Here is a 17,683-nt window from a genome sequence, read left to right as displayed (position 1 = left end):
CGAAAAAAGTTTGTATGCCAAGGTAAAATTTTCATCAATTCGTAAAACGAAAAGTTCGTAAACCGGGGTATCACTGTACCTTTATTCGTCTCGCGGTGGAGAAATGTACATTTCACAGCAGCAAAGTTATGAACGGAAGAGGAAATGAAAGAAAGAAGTAGAAAAATAAAATACAGGAGCTGCTGGAAAGTCAGCCACTCTCGCGGCGCCATCTTGAAAAAAAAAAGCAATATGAACTCATAAAGGGTGTCAAATCAAAAGACGGTACATTGCGCAATGTTTTGGGAGAGTCTTGTGAACGTCATCATCTGCGCAACACAAATTACCGGAATTACAATAAATGAATTTCGCGGATCCCCCCCCATGGTTGACAACCTTCCAATCTCTGATTTGATTGCATTTCATGACAATTTTACGAGAGTAATACAGGAAAAAAATATGTTCCATTAAAAAAAATAATAATTATCATGCATGTAAAAACTATTTACAAACAAGTTTTAAATAAACTCATTCACTGCCAGGCGTGTAAAAATGTGTCCACTACAGTGCCAGGGTTTTTGTCGTTTTCACTAGAATTCCAGGACCCACAGAATATTGAGGTTTAGAACTACATAAACATCAGGAAAAAAGTTAATTCCTAAGTTATATGGGTCTGGAGTTGTCTGAGCTTGAAATGGGGGTGGCTGTCCAAAATACAATGCGATATTGGTTTATATAGCGCTTTAACAACAGCTGAAGCTGGAACAAAGCACTAACATGGAAAAAGGAAATGCTGCCCCCTAGTGGAAGGAAAACAACATTTCCAGAGGCTATGACCAGCGCTTTATCGGCGCCCAAGCATGACAAAAAAACCCCGAACAAATTAGGGAATGTCGCTCTACGTCATATTTTCAATTCCTCAACAAATTTGGGAATGTCAGTGAATGAGTTATAAAAAAAGAGCGGTCTGCACCATTGTGGCTGTGTACACAAGCAATGCTGCCCTCTTGTGGAAAAAGAAAAAAACATTAGCGGTTTATATAGCGCTTTAACAACAGCTGAAGCTGGAACAATGTGCTAAAATGGAAAAAAAGAGAAATCCTGCTCCCTTGTGGAAGGGAAAAAAACAAGGCCAGAGGTCTGACCAGCACTTTATCAGCACCCCCGCAAGAAAAACCAAAACCCAAACAAATTCGGGAATGGCGCTCTGCGTCATACTTTCAATTGCCGAATACATTTATGAATGGTAGTGAACGAGTTAACAAATGTAAACATACAAATAATGACTGCAATATTAATAATATTAATACAATAAAACATTCATTGTTCTTTCATGCTTGGATGCCAAAAAAGCGCTGGCCTTGACCTCTGGCAGTGGCATCTGGGAATGTTTTCTTTTCCACAAGGGGGCGGCATTTCCCTTTTTTCCCCATGTTTGCGCTTTGTTCCAGCTTCAGCTTTTGTTAAAGCGCAATATAAACCAATATGTATGTATCGCATTGTATTTTGGACAGCCGCCCTCATTTCAAGCTCATATAACTCTCTCTACGTCATATTTTCAATTCCCGAATACATTTGTGAATAGCAGTGAATGAGTTAAATGTTGCAGAATCAACATAAAAAAAACATTGGTTTTTGATGTTTTTTTTTCCTGGAATGGTTGATTCAACTTTAAATGGAAGCAGCGTGCAGCTTTTGCACATTTGCCATTCAAAGGCTGTTTCGGTCGATAATAAGAACTGTAATTGCATCAGCATCATGTAGCTTCTTGAAATAAGGAAAAAAATCAGAGAAAAGCATAATTCTAAGAGCAATAATTCAGGAATGCTTAAAAAAAATTGTAATAACATTTCCGCGATCAGTGACCCTCATGACAATTGTATTGTTTTCCTCATTGACCTCTTATTGTTTTTTTTTTTTTTCCTATTTTCTTTTTTTTTAATAGTAAATGTTTTGCTATGTCTTTATTGTAGTGTCCTTGGGTGTTCTGAAAGGCGTTTGAAATTAAATTTATATTATTTATTATTATTATTATCATCATTATTATTAGTATTATTAATTTATTGATTGTTTCGTGTCATGCTGCTAGGAGGAAATGTAACATTTTGTCCATTTTGTTAGATTTGCTTTATTAAATTATAATTACAGCTTGGAGCTAAGAAAACATAAGTCACAATCTCAAAATATTCAATTTCCATTACAGTATCTGAACCGTTTAACCTCATGAGCACAGAGGGAGAACATAATTATTTTTATTAAAAATAAACTCCAAATTGTTTTAATAATGTAGACATTTTCTTGTATGAAATGACGAGTTTGTAAATGTCAGTTTTGGAATTTGTATTACAAAATCTCCTTTGTATTACAATTAATGGAGATACATCTTCAAATGACATTTTATTTTATTTCCGTTTTTTTGCTGGACAATAGACCCCGTTTGATTTTTTTATTATAATTTTTTGTGTGTGTGTGTCTTGACACTGTCCAGGCATTCATTTGGTTTACATAATACGAAGTCGCTACGTAAGCCGTACGTGTGAATCCCTCCCCCAGATGCTGCACGTTCAGAAAAAAAGGTCATAAATCGCATGTACATCGTCTGTTTTCTCATGAGGTTCAACACGTTATACACAAGTTGTATATATTGTAACATCCGTGTGCCAAATCCAGTTGTTGACCCGTTTCGAAGTCATGTTTTTACCTTTTAGCTAAACCTTATGTACAAATCAGTAGAATCTTGTTTCTCTCCTTTGTCAACCGGTGCCATGAAATGGAAATATTCTGACTTGAAATAAAACGTGCATTTTAAAACATATCGCTGTGGCTTGTCTATTTACTCCTTTGATTTATATATTTACATTTAAGATTAAAAGGGTACTAAAGAAATCACGTCTGATAACCTTTTCATGAATGTAGCATACCTGTCACTTTGGCTAATAGCTGCCCTGATAAATGCCCGTCTAAAAGTACATTATTTGAAATGATTAAAAAAATGATAAAATATAGGGAAAACGTATACGTTGACAGGTATGCTGTCGTCCAATTGTATTTTTTAATACAACGCCCGTTTCCACAGGCTGATTAATTCCTTACACGGAGCTTTGTCACCCTCTTCTGCCCCTTTTTGGTGCTACATGAAGTTTTCAGACCAAACAAGCACAGCAAAATGCATTGATGTTATGGAAGGACTGCGACAATGTGTCCTTTTTTCAGTCAGGGGCGTTCCTTCAGTGACGTAACGTGAGCACTCATCACCAACTCAAAAACAAGACTTCCGGAATATTCAGCGAGAGTCTTAAAAGGTAAAATATAGCTATATGCGGTGGAATCTTTGTAAAATACACTCAGTAGAAGTCATTTGAAGCCATTTTACAAATTATGGACACAACTTGTCCGGAGACGTCGGTTGTCCTTTAAGGCTTATATAAGCAACCTGTATTGGTTTGTACTGACAAATAAACATTTAATAAAATATATGTTCTATAAAGATATGTATGCGTACAACTGGAGAGAATACCACATATGTTACTACAAAAATGTTCGTATGTACCATTGTTCCTAAATTGAATACAGTGAGACCTCAACTTACGAACTTAATTGGTTCCCAGACAGTGTGTAAGGCGAAGTGTGTATCTCAAAAAATACATTCCCACAGGAAACCATTAAAATGGGAATAATCCTTCCATAAAATATACTTTTCAACTAAATAAGACTTAAAACTACACACAACATACCTTATTCAATGTTTAATAAATGTGCTATTATATTGTAATGAAAGAAATACACTGCATTGTATCATAAAGTCACTTTATTTACATTTGTGATGGTCATTTATGGCTCGATGGAATGGCATTGGAGGTCGAAGGTCAAAGGGAATTGCTGTTTGGAAAGAGAGGCGCATTACATGACAACTGTAATTAAAGAAATAAACGGTGCTGTAAAATAAAGTTTTATTTACCTTTTTGATGGTGGTTGATGGCTTATGGAAGGAGAGTCACCTTCCATAAGGATTGTTGGTAACTTAACCTGTGGTGCTGTTCGGGCGTGTGCTTCCGCCGAAGATCACTCCGCCAGCCGTGGTGGGTGTGTATTATGAAAATAGTGCTTATTATAAGGTTTAATTTTCATAAATTTGACGTTTGTAAGACAAAAAGTTTGTAAGTTGAGGTGTTTGTAAGTTGAGATCTCACTGTACTTGTATGTAGGGGAGCGTCTGTAATCACAAAACCATTTTGGACTTTTTAACTAATGGCAATTATAATGAAGAAAGCCGTGCTATTTTTTTGTTTTGTTTTTCATGATCTTTAATTAATATTTACGGGACCAATATCAGTAAGAAAATAATTACAATCCCAACAATGTACACTTTGAACATCATGTATAACAAACGGCGTCGTGTAAATGTAACGGCGCTATATGTGAGTAAAGGAAGGCTTGAGAAAAGGTCGAGGGTTCTGCGGCGTAGGCATCGCCATGAAACCTGGCATCCTTCCCGACGACGAGTCACCCGTCGCACCTCTGGACCCTCGGCCGGCGTACTGAGAACCGCCTGCGGCCCCCCCTCGGGAACTCCAGGATTTATTGCTGCCTCGACTGATGGAGAAACGTGAACAATTTAAGCGAACGAAGTTGATTTTGGACGAATGACGAGTGACAAAACGCACCCTCGGTAGTTGGAACCGGCGCTTCCGTAGCCTTTCTTTTTTTTGTTGTATTTGAAGAAAGGCAATTTCTTCCTCTTTTGCCCTCGAGCGTTCTGGCTGCGGAAGTAAGCAGAGGAGTCATCGTCGCTGTCCTCGCCGTCGACACCCGTGCGGCCTCGGGCCGTGTCGATCCAGCAGTCTTCACCACCCTCGGGCTGTTGCTCAACTGGGAATGGCACGGATAATATTGTTGTTTCCCCAAACTTTATTGGGCCGAGGCACATAAGAAAAACTCTGACACAAAAAAGAAATTGAAATTTGGTAAAAAGATATACAGTGATACCTTGGCGCATTACGCATGAGGAAGGTGGTTTGGGGGGGGCGTCCCTAATTCGCGATTTCACATTTTGCGCATGTTCTGGTCCCCATTAACTAGGGAAAACGGGATAAGTGTACATCAGGGAGGTGTTTTGGGGGAGGGACGTCCCCACCTCACGATTTTTACATATTGCGCATGGTGCTGGTCCCCATTAACCGCTAAAAACGGGAGATTACTGTACATCAGGGAGGTGGTTCGAGGGGGGGGGGGGGGGTCGTCCCTACTTCACGATTTTCATATATCGCCCATGACTCTGTTCCCCATTAACCACTATAAACGGGGGAATACTGTACATCTTATTGCGTCGCAGGGAGGCGTCCCCATGTCGCGATTTTCATATATTGAAATGGTTCTGGTCCCCAGGAGCCATGAAAAACAGGGGATTACCGTACATCAGGGAGGTGGGTTGGGGGGGTGTCCCCACTTCACGATTTTCACATATCGCGCATGGTTCTGGTCCCCATTAACTTGGAAAAACAGGGGGATAAGTGTACATCAGGGAGGTGTTTTCGGGGAGGGGCTTCCCCACCTCACGATTTTTACATATTCAGCTCAATTCATCTCATTGTTTTGTTTGTGACTGCCGTCTAGATTTTAAATTCCAGGACTAAATTGAAATTCTCATATTTCCCCAACATACTTGTTAGGAATGATTGCAGCAAAGAACAAGCCTGGGGGTCATTTACCTGCATTCTCCCACTGGGAATATTTCTGTAGGACCTGGATCACCTCCCCGCCGTATTTGTCCAATTTGTCCCTGGTCACACCGTCGATTTGTAGCAGGATTTCTGGGTTGGAGGACAACCTCTCTGCGGAAAATGTTTGTGAAATTACAGTTGGTGAAACATGTACCGGGTTCAACATTAATAACGTTCTTTTGGGAAATAATTTTGTTCTTGGGGCAAACCAGTACATGCTGGCACCATGTTTTTTTTAAAACAATGCAGATTATTTGACATGGCAAAAAAAACATTGCTCTCTTATTTTCCTCTCTCGCTCATGTGTGTGAAACTGAGTTATAAATGGCTGCTTTTAAATCCATTTTATCTCCTGGTAGAATATAATTACTAATCAAATCATGCCCCCCCCCCCAATACAATCCGAAACTCTGAACGTGGATGCATCTTAACTCATTCACTGTCAGACGATGTGCAAAAATGTGTCCACTACAGTGCCAGGGTTTTTGTCATTCTCGCTCAAATTGCAGGCCCCACAGAATAATGAGTTTTAGGACTACATAAACATTCAATGAAGAGTAAGAAACCTTAGGCTCTCTTCTTTTATCAAAAAAAAAAAGAGTTAATTCCTGAGTTATATGGGTCCGGAGTTATCTGAGCTTGAAAGGGGGGCCGCTGTACAAAATACAATACATACTTATTGATTTATATCGCGCTTTAACAACAGATGAAGCTGGAACAACGCGCTAACGTGGACAAAGTGCAAATGCTACCCCGTCTTGAAAGGGAAAACATTGCCAGAGGTCTGACCAGCACTTTATCGGCATCCAAGCATGAAAAAAAAAAATGGGAATGGCGCTTCACGTCATGCTTTTCAATTCCCGAATAAATTTGGGAATGCCAGTGAATGAGTTAATATTACCGGATAACTTTTTCAAAGTGGCAGTAGAGAAGATGTTGTAGTAGTGAATCCCGAAGGTTTTTCCCAGTTGTTTGCAGAGTTCCACCAGCTCGCTGAGGCACTCCTGAACCTTGAGGTCCCTCTGAGAGACATTCTTGGCTACCGCTTTGTTCTTCCTGATGCTGGAAGCGCTTTCCGTCTCATAAAAGTTTACCTGTAATGAGACCGGGGCGTCAGATTTTGTTTTTGCGCGTAATACGCCGTAGTTTGTCGGATCTTCCGCCAAGCAAGACACACGACCTGAATGTGTCCGGAAAGGAGGTTGAGAGCTTTTGGTCCAGCAGAGATATAAGACACAGTTTGGCCGTTGTTGGTGATATAAAGGTCCTCCATTAGGATGTTGTCCAAGACCAGTTTCTTGAAAAGGCGGTCTGCGTTGTGCCTGGAATATGATCCTCCCATCCCAAACATTCCTGTCTGGATCTTAGCAGCTTTGGAACCTGAGAGACCACCGCCACCCCCACGGCATTATTATCTCGTGCAACAAAAAGCGCACGGCAGAAATGTTGGCGAGGTAGTACTATGTCATACCGACAAAGATGTCCACCAGCATGTTGAGCGTCAAGCGAGTCTGTTTGGAAGTCCGGGCGAATTTGGCGCCAACCTTCTCGCAGTTCTCCTGCACGAAGCTCACAATGTTCTTCACTTCGTCAGTGACATCCTTCATTTTGTATTCCTGTGTAGATTTAATAACAGACAAGCAAAACACTGAGCGGTTACGCGCCACAGATTTGATTACATTTAACTCAATCACTGCCATTCCCGAATTTATTTCTGAATTGAAAAGTATGACGTGTGAGCGACATTCCCAAATGTGTTCGGTTTTGTTTTTTCTTGTTTGAGTGCCGAGAAAGCGCTGGCTATGGACTTTGGCAATGTTTTTTCCATTCACAATGGGGCCTCCCCCATTTCAAGCTCAGATAACTCCAGACCCATACAACTTTATTAGGAATTAAGGAATTAACTTTTTTTTTTTTCTGAGTGAAGAAGAAACCTCAATAATCTGATGTTTTTTTTTCTTTTTTTTCAGTGCTCAATAAGGCTGATAAAAAATATGTAAAGCAGATATTCAGGGAAAGTGTCAAAAAATGTTAAACAATATGAACTTTTAACTTTAAACCCTGTCAAAAGGGGAGAGTTCCCAGGGTTAGCGGCATGTCTGAACAAGTTCAATAAAAATGAAAAATATAATATACAGTAAAGTCTCGTTATATCGATATCGGATATATCGATAGTCCCGGTTATATCGATATTTTTTCGGACTCCCTTGAATATCGATATAACGAGACTTTACTGTATATTTATGTTTTAACCCATTCACTGCCAGATGATGTGGAAAAATGTGTCCACTCCAGTGCCAGGGTTGTTGTCATTTTCACTCGAATTCCAGGACCCACAGAATATTGAGTTTTAGAACGACATAAACATTCAATGCAGCGTTAGAAACCATAGATTCTCTATTTTCATCAGAAAAAAAGAGTGAATTCCTAAATTATATGGGTATGAAGTTATATGAGCTTGAAACGAGGGTGGCTGTCCAAAATTCAATGCAATACATACTGTACATATTGGTTTATATAGCGCTTTAACAACAGCTGAAGCTGGAAGAAAGCGCTAACAAGGAAAAAACGGGAAATGCTGCCCCTTGTGGAAGGGAAAAAAAAAAAACATTGCCACTGCAAGATTGCCACAAAAACATTGAGGCAAGGGCCAACACTTTATCGGCTCCCAAGCATGACAAAACAAAACCCAAACAAATTCGGGAATGGCGCTCTACGTCATATTTACAATTCCAGAATAAATTCAGGAATGGCAGTGAATGAGTTAACATGAACAAACCTAGTTCACAATACAATACAAATAACCGGTTAGTCTTACATTTGGCCTGCTACAGTTGTCACAGGTGACGTCGGGGTTTTCCTTACAGAAGGCCCTGTTGAACGACGTCTCTCCAAAGTAGGCAAGCAGTTGAATCCTCCTGCACTCCATTATGTTCTCGCAGAACTGCACCATACTTTGCAGGTTATTAAAATGAGTGGACTTGGCGTTTCTATCACCCTCACGGTCCACTGTTGTGAGAAAAAAAGTTTCAAAGCGGGGAACAACTTGGTCAAAAAAAAAAAAAAAAAAAAAGAAGAAGAAGAAGAAGAAGAAGAAGAAGAAGAAGAAAAAATAATTTGTGTTGTTGACATCACGTACTATTGATCATCCTCTTGTGTCGATGGACGTCCATGTAGCTGTAGAAGAGAATGCAGTGAGAGATCTCCCCATCCCTGCCGGCCCTCCCCGACTCTTGGTAATAGCCCTCGACGGATTTCGGCAGACTGGCGTGGATCACGTAGCGCACGTCGGGTTTGTCGATGCCCATGCCGAAAGCAATGGTGGCACAAATGACCTGGCAAGGGTGGTGCGCGTTGGTGGGACTGTTAGGAAATGTTGGATTGCAACAAGGAAGCTTACCTGGCAGCCATCTTGGTTGATCCACTTGGACTGCACATAGTCTCTCTCGCTGTCGCTCAGCCCGGCGTGATAGGACAGCGCTAACAAGCCGGTGCGTTGTAGATTTTCGGCCATTTGGTCGCAGTCGTTCCGGGACAGACAGTACACAATGCCCGAATCGCCTGCAAGATAGACAATTAAAACAAAAACAGTGAGGTTAAAGGACAACTGACGTCTCCGGACAAGTTGTGTCCATAATTTGTAAAATGTCTTCAAATGACTTCTACTGAGTGTATTTTACAAAGATTCCACCGCATATAGCTATATTTTACATTTTAAGACTCGCGCTGCATAATCCGGAAGTCTTGTTTTTGAGTTGGTCACGAGTCCTCACCCTACGTCACTGAAGGAACGTCCCCTGACCGAAAAAAGGACACATTGTAGCAGTCCTTCCATCACGTCAATGCAATTTGCTGTACTTTGGTCTGAAAACGTCATGTAGGACCAAAAAGAGGCAGAAGAGGGCGAAAAAGCTCCATGTAAGGAATTTATCAGCCTGTGGAAATGGGCTGATTAATTCCTCACATGGAGCTTGGTCGTGATACATTTCCCAAGTTGCCTGAAAATGGCATAGAATAAATTCTTTAATCAATTGCAAACATGTATGCTTTCCTCTTCAGAACTATTTGAATCCTATTCATAACTGGATGAGTAACAAGAAAGCATATTCTCCGAATCTGAAGCAATTGTTTTGATTCTCCAGCAAGGCAAGACTTCTTGGGGTGACATCACGAGCAAGGGGGCGGGACCTTCTGAAATTGGCCACTTCCGGGTTCATTTTTTTTTTTGCACATTTTGGACACTAAGTCATTTTTATTGGTGTTTTGCATTTGACTAAAAAATATCATACTGTGTATTTTGGGTATTTTAGATGCTATAAAACGTTTTTCTGATGTCCGTTAAGAAACAAAAAAGTGATGTCGGTTGTCCTTTAAAGTTGAACTTTGCATGAGTACATTAAGAACAGTGAACCCCTGCTACAGTTCATATTTCACTCTGTTATATCACAAATTTGTTTGCATCATGTTTTATGGATTGTTCATTCACTGCCATTCTCAAATTTATTCAAGAATAGAAAGGCGTGACATGGACCGCCATTCCCGAATGTGTTTGGGTTTCAGTTTTTTATTCTTGGGAAGGGTCCCGATAAAGCACTGGTCAGACCTCTGGCAATGTTTTTTCCTTCCACGACGGGGCAGCATTTGCCTTTTGTCCATGTTGGCGCTTTGTTCCAGCTTCAGCTGTTGTTAAAGCGTTATGTAAATAAATATGTATGTATTGTATTTTGGATAGCCGACCCCATTTCGAGCTCATACAACTCCAGACCCATGTAACTTAGGAATTAACTTTTTTTTCTGACGAAAGAAGAGAGTCTAAGGTTTCTAACGCTGTATTGAATGTTCATGTAGTCCTAAAACTCAATATTCTGTGGGTCCTGGAATTTGAGTGACAATGACAAAAACCCTGGCACTGGAGTGACACATTTTTGTACATCGTCTGGCAGTGAATGAGTAAAGGACAGTGAATCCCAGATACTGTTCATATTTCACGCTCCTATTTCACAATTTCTTTTGTAATCATGTTTTCTGGATTGTTCAATAGTGTTAATGTGTGTTGCTGGTCCGTTTGTGTCAAAGTAGCACTTGAAGGATTTATTCTCTACGCTAATTCGCTTGGCCTGTCTGTGACATTTAGCATTGTTTGCGTCAAGCTCCTCTACTTTTACTCTCCAAAATAAAATGGCCCGGTTGAATATTTTGGCTTTTGAACACAATGTTGAATTTTCATTTCTTTTTAAAGGACCAATTGAATATTTTAGTTTTTAAAGACATAATGTTGAATTTTCATTCTTTTTTTATAGCCCGGTTGAACATTTTAGTTTTTAAACACATGATGTTGAATTTTCATTCTTTCTTTTATGACCCAGTTGAACATTTTAGTTTTTAAACACAATGTTGAATTTTCATTCTTTCTTTTTTAATGGCCTGGTTGAATATTTTGGTTTTTAAACACATAATATTGAATTTTCATTCTTTTTTTCCATCCCTACTGACTACCAGTGCTCAAATCGCTGAGTGACTGGACACTTTGGGAGTCAAAGAACCGTAGTTACAGTGATAGCATTTGTTGCATATGTCAGGTTAATATTGAACTTCAACCGGGCGTGACAAAATAAACAGCTAGAAATGAGCATTTCAACCGCACAAATGAGTATTTTTATTCCCCGTTGACTCAAAATTGTATGATAGACTGCCATGGCGAAAAATACATGTTTTTGATATGAGCTCTGGATGTCGAGCATTTTTGTTGGTTGCAGGTGGATCGGTAACATATCTACCGTGATAAACACGGCTTCCCTAGAGTTGTCAAATACTTACGTGGGTAGTACTTCTTGATCCAAATGACGCAGTCCTCGCTGACCTTTTTGGGTCTCTTGGGCAGCACGGCGTATTTAAGATTTGCTCGGTTAAAGCTCATGGTGAAGCTGGAGAGGAAAAAAAAACAACAGAGGAATGAAACGACAAAAGCACAACTCATAAAAGTCGGAAAAAACACTTACACCTGTGGACGCGTCATAGTGAGCTGGTGCAAGACATCCGTCCGCACGCGCGGGGTTGCCGTGGCAGTCAGGGCCATCATGGGGACATTTGGGAATTTTTGACGCAATTGGCTCAGTCTCTTGTAGTCCGGACGGAAGTCATGACCCCACTGCAACATCGACGGTCAATTAGTGAACGAGAAAGTCGGCTAGGGGGTTAGTTTTGTGTGTTTGAGAGGAGCTACGCACATGACTGACGCAGTGAGCCTCATCGATGACAAAGCGAGCCAGGAGGCCTCGCTCATATAGATTCTGAAGGGCTGAAATCAGCTTGTTGCTGGCGCCGACCTTGACGACGGAGAGGGAAGATGTGTCAAGTCAAAGCGGCTAACACACATGACAGTTTTCAACATTCATACTGTGCGTGTGCATTCATTTCAAACAATATTTCGTGGGAAGGTTTCTCTCAGTGGTTCAGTTCAAAAAGTGGACCTCACCTATCAGGATTTATTGAAAGTGTAATAATATACTGTAGTTTTCAGAAGGCCAATTTCTAATTGAAAATATACATATTTTTCTTTTCTGGATATTGAAAAATATATCAAATCATTTATTGCAATTGCCGAATTTATAATTGAAAAGGATGACGTGGAGCACCATTCCCGAATTTGTTCAGGTTTTGGTTTTTCTTGCAGAGGGATGCCGTGAAACTGCTGGTCAGACATCTGGCAATGTGTTTCCCTTCCACGAGGGGGCAGCCTTTGCCTTTTGTCCATGTTAGCGCTTTGTTCCAGCTTCAGCAGTTGTTAAAGCGCTATATAAATCAATATGTAGGTATTGTACTGCATTTTGTACAGCCACCCCCATTTCAAGCTCAGATAACTCCAGACACACACAGTTTAGGAATTAACTCTTTTTTTCTGATGAAAGATGAGAATCTAAGCTTTCTTAACCTGAATTGAATGTTTATGTATTCCTAAAACTCAATATTTAGTGGGTCCTGCAATTTGAATGAAAATGACAAAAACCCTGGCACTGGAGTTGACATATTTTTGCACATCGTCTGGCAGTGAATGAGTTAATATTTTTTTGAGATGACGAATTCTGGATTTTCATTCACTGTAAGCCAGACAATGAGCGTTAAAATGATAAATCTATGTGATTTAAGTCCACATTGAGTGAATCTAAATAATAATAATAAATAATAATAATAATAATGTCACTATAAAAGCACCTTTCAAAATTCTTAACGACACAATAATCTACAGTACAAGCTTCATTTTTAGAACCGAGTTGAGCACTATTCAAACTTAATGAGTTGTGGCTATGCATAAAAGCATTACCTTCTCGGGTGTGACGTAGAGGAGTTTAATGATAGGTTCCTTCCTAGAGAGCTGCATGTAAATCCTCCCGGCTTCGCCGTCACTTTTATCACCGGAAAGGCTCGTCGCTGGGATCTAAAACAACAATGAGAACCAGGGGGTGTTCCAGTTGATCACAGAGGCCAGTGAATGACCCCCATTTTTTTTAAATCCCCCAAAATGCAAAATAAAACAAGCTAGCAAAAGCAAACATACATCCAAAGAAGTGAGCTTCTGGACTTGATCCACAATGAGAGATTTGAGCGGCGAGATGACCACCGTGACACCCGGTGACAAACAGGCAGGAAGCTGGTAGCACAGACTTTTACCGCCACCTGCAAGCAAGCACACGTTACCGTTCGGGGTGGCCATCTAACGGCGATTCATATTTGTCAGGACCATTATAATAACGCCAGGTGCAAACCTGTGGGCATGAGCACAAACGCATCCTCTCCGAGGATGGCGGCATTAATGGCTTCCAGCTGATTGAAACGGAACTGATGGAGACCAAAGCGCTTGTGGAAGATCTTCATCATTTCCTGCGCGTGGGAAAAGTTGAAACCCCGGAAACGGTCGTGCGCCGGGTTTCGGAATGTGGATTCTGCAATGGATTGAATTAAGAAGTCAACTTTAGCAAAACAACATTTTTTAATAGATTTTTCAATGACTCACCGGAAGAAAAAATCTTTGCGGGGTTAGGTGAAGGCACGGCAACGGCACGTTTCGTTTCCCATAGAGACTTGCTCGGCCCGCCTTCTTTCACGGCCGTCACGGTGACGGATGTCTCGGGCGGCGCTGCCGAATTTGGCGGTTCATCGAAGTAGTCGGGCATGTCGGAGTCGTCAATGTCATCAATGTCAAAGTTATCGAGGAAAAAGTCATCGAGGTCAACATTGTCCGTTGCTGTGACATTTGGAGTGGATTGAATCTGCGTTGACGTTTTCTTCTTCGGAAAGAACGAATCATCTTCACAGTCCAAATCGATGACGGTCTTCTCCACGTTGGAGATATTGCGAGGTGTGTTGGAGATGTTGTGGCTTGACATAGAATTGCAGCTGCTCTCATTTTCCACAGCTGATTTGCAATTATTGTTTCGGCTTGATGCATTTTCTTTCACAAGGCTGTCGTATTGATTGGAGTCACAGTCCACAGAGATGACAGAGGATCTCCTGAGCTGAGAAGTCTCCTTTAAAAAGCTGCTGGATAACTCGCCGCGAGATTTGTCTTTTAAGCTGGGTTCAAAAAGCACGGTGCTGTCAGGCTGCTGAGTCTTCAGCAAGGCGTCGCCGCCGGTAATGAGAATCCTCTTCCTGGTGGGGAGGGGGTTAGGAGGAGTGAGTACAATGGTGAAATGTCATTAAAAAAAAGCGGAATGGCACCCACCTTTGAGCCCTCTTTAGGAGAAGTTCACTTCCACATGACAGAGCGATGAGTTCATGTTCAGGGATGGTATCGACTAAAGTACAAATACAATCCATGATGCTATAGAGTTCGTCATCTATGAGGGGGAAAAACACATAAGGGAATTTTACACAGGGAAAAAAAAGACGAAAAATGCCCAATGATGTCAGACGATGAGACGCGCTCACTTTTCTTGTCCGTCGAATGCTCATCGGAGGCCTGATGGGGTGTCGCGGTCGAGCTATTGGAATGCACATTATTTTCTTTGTTTTCAGTGTAAGCTGGCTTGGATCTGTTAAAAAGAATAACAAATCAATCACGGTATATTGATAGCAACACAGGAAGATTGTGATGAGAATGTTGGTGAAATAAATTGGGGGTAAAAGTCAAACAATACAAACTCCAGGAAAAAAAAAAACGCTTACGTGAACTCTACAGGAGATTTGCTGTGATAGCTCTCTGGAGATGGCGGTATATAATCAAGTTCATCTTCAACCTCTGAGGTGACATCCATTTTAATTGACTTTGGATCCACGGACCCTTTTTTATAATCTAAGTAAGGACAAAAAAATGCCACGTAATCTCCATTTGTAATGCGCAAATGCAAAAATGAAACTGAGGGGGGGGGGGGTTACCTGTCATAAGCACATCATGATTGTCCTCTTCGCTGTCACTAACAACCGACTTCAGATAAAATGGCTGGCGTCTTCTTGGTGTGTTAATTGGAGAATCGTCTGGATCAAACACTGCGGGTTGTTGGACTTCAGTCTGATCTGGTATTGCTTGAAATTCATGTGTTTTTAGATGGCACTGGCTGGATTCTGTTTTCCTTTCAGCTACGACTGGTCTGCTGTTTACATATTCAGGCAAGGAGTTATTCTTTGCCTTGGTTGGAGTTTCAAAGTCATCCAAATCATCCCAATCGTCAATCTGGATTCCATGTGATGTATCCAAATTAACGGGATTGCTGACATTGTTGGATGGAAACACTTTGCCAGAAGACGCCAATGACGACGGGCACTGAGAAGCAGGAACCGCGTGGAGGCTGATGTCCGATTTGTCTTTGGAACTTCCAAAGAAGTTGCTGATTTTGGACTTTTGAGCAGTCTCTGGCTTTTTTGAAAACACCACAACAGGCTGAGTCACCAAGTTGGCCTTAGAGACATTGACAGTCCTGCTTGCCAAAACATTTGGGCTTGTTACCTTGGTCGAGGTTTCCAACAACTTTGTACATGATGGCGACTTCTTCTTAAAAGAAAATGGCCTAAAATATCAACAGGGGATAAATTAGCAACGTCTATATTTTGTGTAGAAATTCAATAAAGTGTGTCACCTATCACCGAGGATTGTTGAATTACATGGCATACATAGATAAACAGCCATTCACACTGCGACGACAATTCAAGGGGTTCAACGAACAGGAAGAACACGGGGGAAAGTAAATGCCAAATTAGTATTCTTGTGTGACGATTGGAATTAACTAAAATTAGAAGAACCAAATAGTCAGTTTATGGCGTTATTGTTGTATTAATAAACGATTAATATAATGTCGCTAGCTGTGACAGTAGCTACATGAAACACTGTATGAATGCACACACCTATGCAGACATTAGCAAAGAGCAAAAAAAGAGCTACCACATATTATAAGCATATATTGAGGAGAATGCTTTCTAATTTTCATCAAAAGAAAAAAAGACACGATATTCTTTCCCTCTGACGTTAGAGTTTGTGATCATGTTTGCACACTGACAATTATTAACGCTAGAAGAATGGGGCCGATACGACCAGTCAGACTTTAGTTCGCTGACGAAGCCTCTTGGATAGGAGGCGAAACGTCCGAAACCTTCACTTTTGTACAGATGACGGCTGAAGAAACCTTCTCATCGATGGACCACTCCTGTACGACTGAGAGCTTACACAGACGTAACGCTAGAAGCCAAATCGTGCGATAGGTAAGCGACAAACACGCTCGTTTCTTCAACTTACCCCGATTTAGGTTTTGCCAAAGGCTTGCTTTGGGCGCTGGTGCTGTGTCTCGCCAGCTGCTCCTTCAAATTATTCTGAGGAAGATGGGACATTGTTGCTAAAGAGCTGGGTTAGCGGCTAGCTGGCTTTCGAGCCAACTTAGTCCGCGCTAACTTCGCCGTTCGTACGGAATTGTCACACATCCGAACGTGACAAATGGACACATGGCCACGCGGAAAAACACCGCGTCGTACTCTAATAACTTACATTCATAAAATCGAAACGAGTTGAGTTCGCCAGTTTTGTCAGAGAACGAAGGCAAAGGAAGTCGGACAAGGCGCCTCATCAACACGGCAACCGGATTGGGCAAGATGTTACACCGCGGAGGATTGTGGGATATTCAGTTTTTTATAAATTATCAGGCAGTACTATGATAAATTGTAATCGGGCTTTACAGGTGTGCTATCATAAGGAAATATATTTAATTTGAATTCAGTCATATTTTGTGGTCTTAGTCGATACTGAAGTAGAAACATGAGGAATTTCTATCTAAATTAACCAACTGCAACACTGTCCAGTACAACTCAACCACAATCATAAGAAATACTGTGCTGGACTTGACATCCATGTCACATTAATGCCTCTCTGAAGAAGTCAATCGAAACTCAGCATCATTATCTTGAAACAAGATAGATGTAAAATATACTTGAATGCTGTGTTTCCTTAGTGTGTTTTCTTTAATTACAAATGCATGGGTCATTCCACACTTGCGAGGCCGTAGTAATGGCCTTATTAACAAAAAATAATACATGTACCTATCCGAACACAGTCACTCCATTATGACTGGTTGATTGTACAATGCACAAATATTTAATGTTTGTTAATGTGTCTTCCTGTTTGCTTTGTATTTTTTATAATGGGGATCGTTTTTATTATTAAAGCGATGAAGCCCCAAATAAAGTCATAAACATGTACTTTAAAAATTCCGTGGATGATCTACAAAAACACTAGAGACAAAATGCCCCTGAGACAAAATGGATTTATTAGCAAGATATAACTTAACATAATTGTTTGTTCAAATCATCAAGGTCTTTAATTTTATATTGATGTGTTTTTATATTTATTAAATGTTCTTATAAAACGGGGAATATTTCATTAGGGTGTGTCAACATGAGGGTTGAAAGATAATTTTCATACCACTGGGGATTGCTAACAGCAAAAAATGTTTATTTGTTCATATACCTTATAAGAGTATCGTATATGCATGTATAAGTGTCTA

The 17,683-nt window shown here is 40.6% G+C and overlaps 1 protein-coding gene across 4 annotated transcripts; it reads right to left on the bottom strand.

Annotated features, from left to right (window-relative positions):
* Window positions 1-64: 64 nt before the first annotated feature.
* Window positions 65-16,775, bottom strand: blm (BLM RecQ like helicase). 4 transcript variants are annotated; one of them, XM_088996071.1, is made up of 23 exons: window positions 16,672-16,729; window positions 16,426-16,499; window positions 15,643-15,703; window positions 15,075-15,548; window positions 14,865-14,991; window positions 14,628-14,731; window positions 14,422-14,536; window positions 13,711-14,348; window positions 13,463-13,639; window positions 13,255-13,373; window positions 13,021-13,134; window positions 11,927-12,025; window positions 11,699-11,847; window positions 11,517-11,623; window positions 9,100-9,260; window positions 8,839-9,034; window positions 8,518-8,708; window positions 7,171-7,315; window positions 6,880-7,079; window positions 6,601-6,793; window positions 5,688-5,810; window positions 4,644-4,848; window positions 65-4,572 (listed from the first exon to the last, which is right to left on the bottom strand). In XM_088996071.1, the coding sequence occupies exons 3-23, from the start codon at window positions 15,671-15,673 to the stop codon at window positions 4,392-4,394; spliced, it is 3,849 nt and encodes a 1,282-aa protein (XP_088852197.1). In that variant the 5' UTR covers window positions 15,674-15,703; window positions 16,426-16,499; window positions 16,672-16,729; the 3' UTR covers window positions 65-4,391. The 4 variants fall into 4 exon arrangements, with proteins under 4 accessions (XP_088852197.1, XP_088852196.1, XP_088852195.1 ...); XM_088996070.1 differs by having other exon boundaries at window positions 15,075-15,552; window positions 16,426-16,774; XM_088996069.1 differs by having other exon boundaries at window positions 15,075-15,703; window positions 16,672-16,754.
* Between the last annotated feature and the right edge of the window lie 908 nt (window positions 16,776-17,683).

Source organism: Hippocampus bargibanti, linkage group LG05, assembly GCF_051943395.1.
Source record: "Hippocampus bargibanti isolate YZ-2025 linkage group LG05, ASM5194339v1, whole genome shotgun sequence".
Classification (NCBI taxonomy): domain Eukaryota; kingdom Metazoa; phylum Chordata; class Actinopteri; order Syngnathiformes; family Syngnathidae; genus Hippocampus; species Hippocampus bargibanti.
This window is presented reverse-complemented; position numbering and strand designations above follow the sequence as displayed.

What these genes read in the sequence shown, in the direction of transcription:
- blm (XM_088996068.1), bottom strand. Translation starts at nt 16,517, where the DNA reads ATGTCCCATCTTCCTCAGAATAATTTGAAGGAGCAGCTGGCGAGACAC. An exon ending in AAATCTCCTGTAGAGTTCAC is followed by an intron (nt 14,732 to 14,864) that starts GTAAGCGTTTTT and finishes TCTTTTTAACAG; the next exon opens with ATCCAAGCCAGCTTACACTG. An exon ending in TCCTTTCCGGACACATTCAG is followed by an intron (nt 6,794 to 6,879) that starts GTCGTGTGTCTT and finishes GTCTCATTACAG; the next exon opens with GTAAACTTTTATGAGACGGA.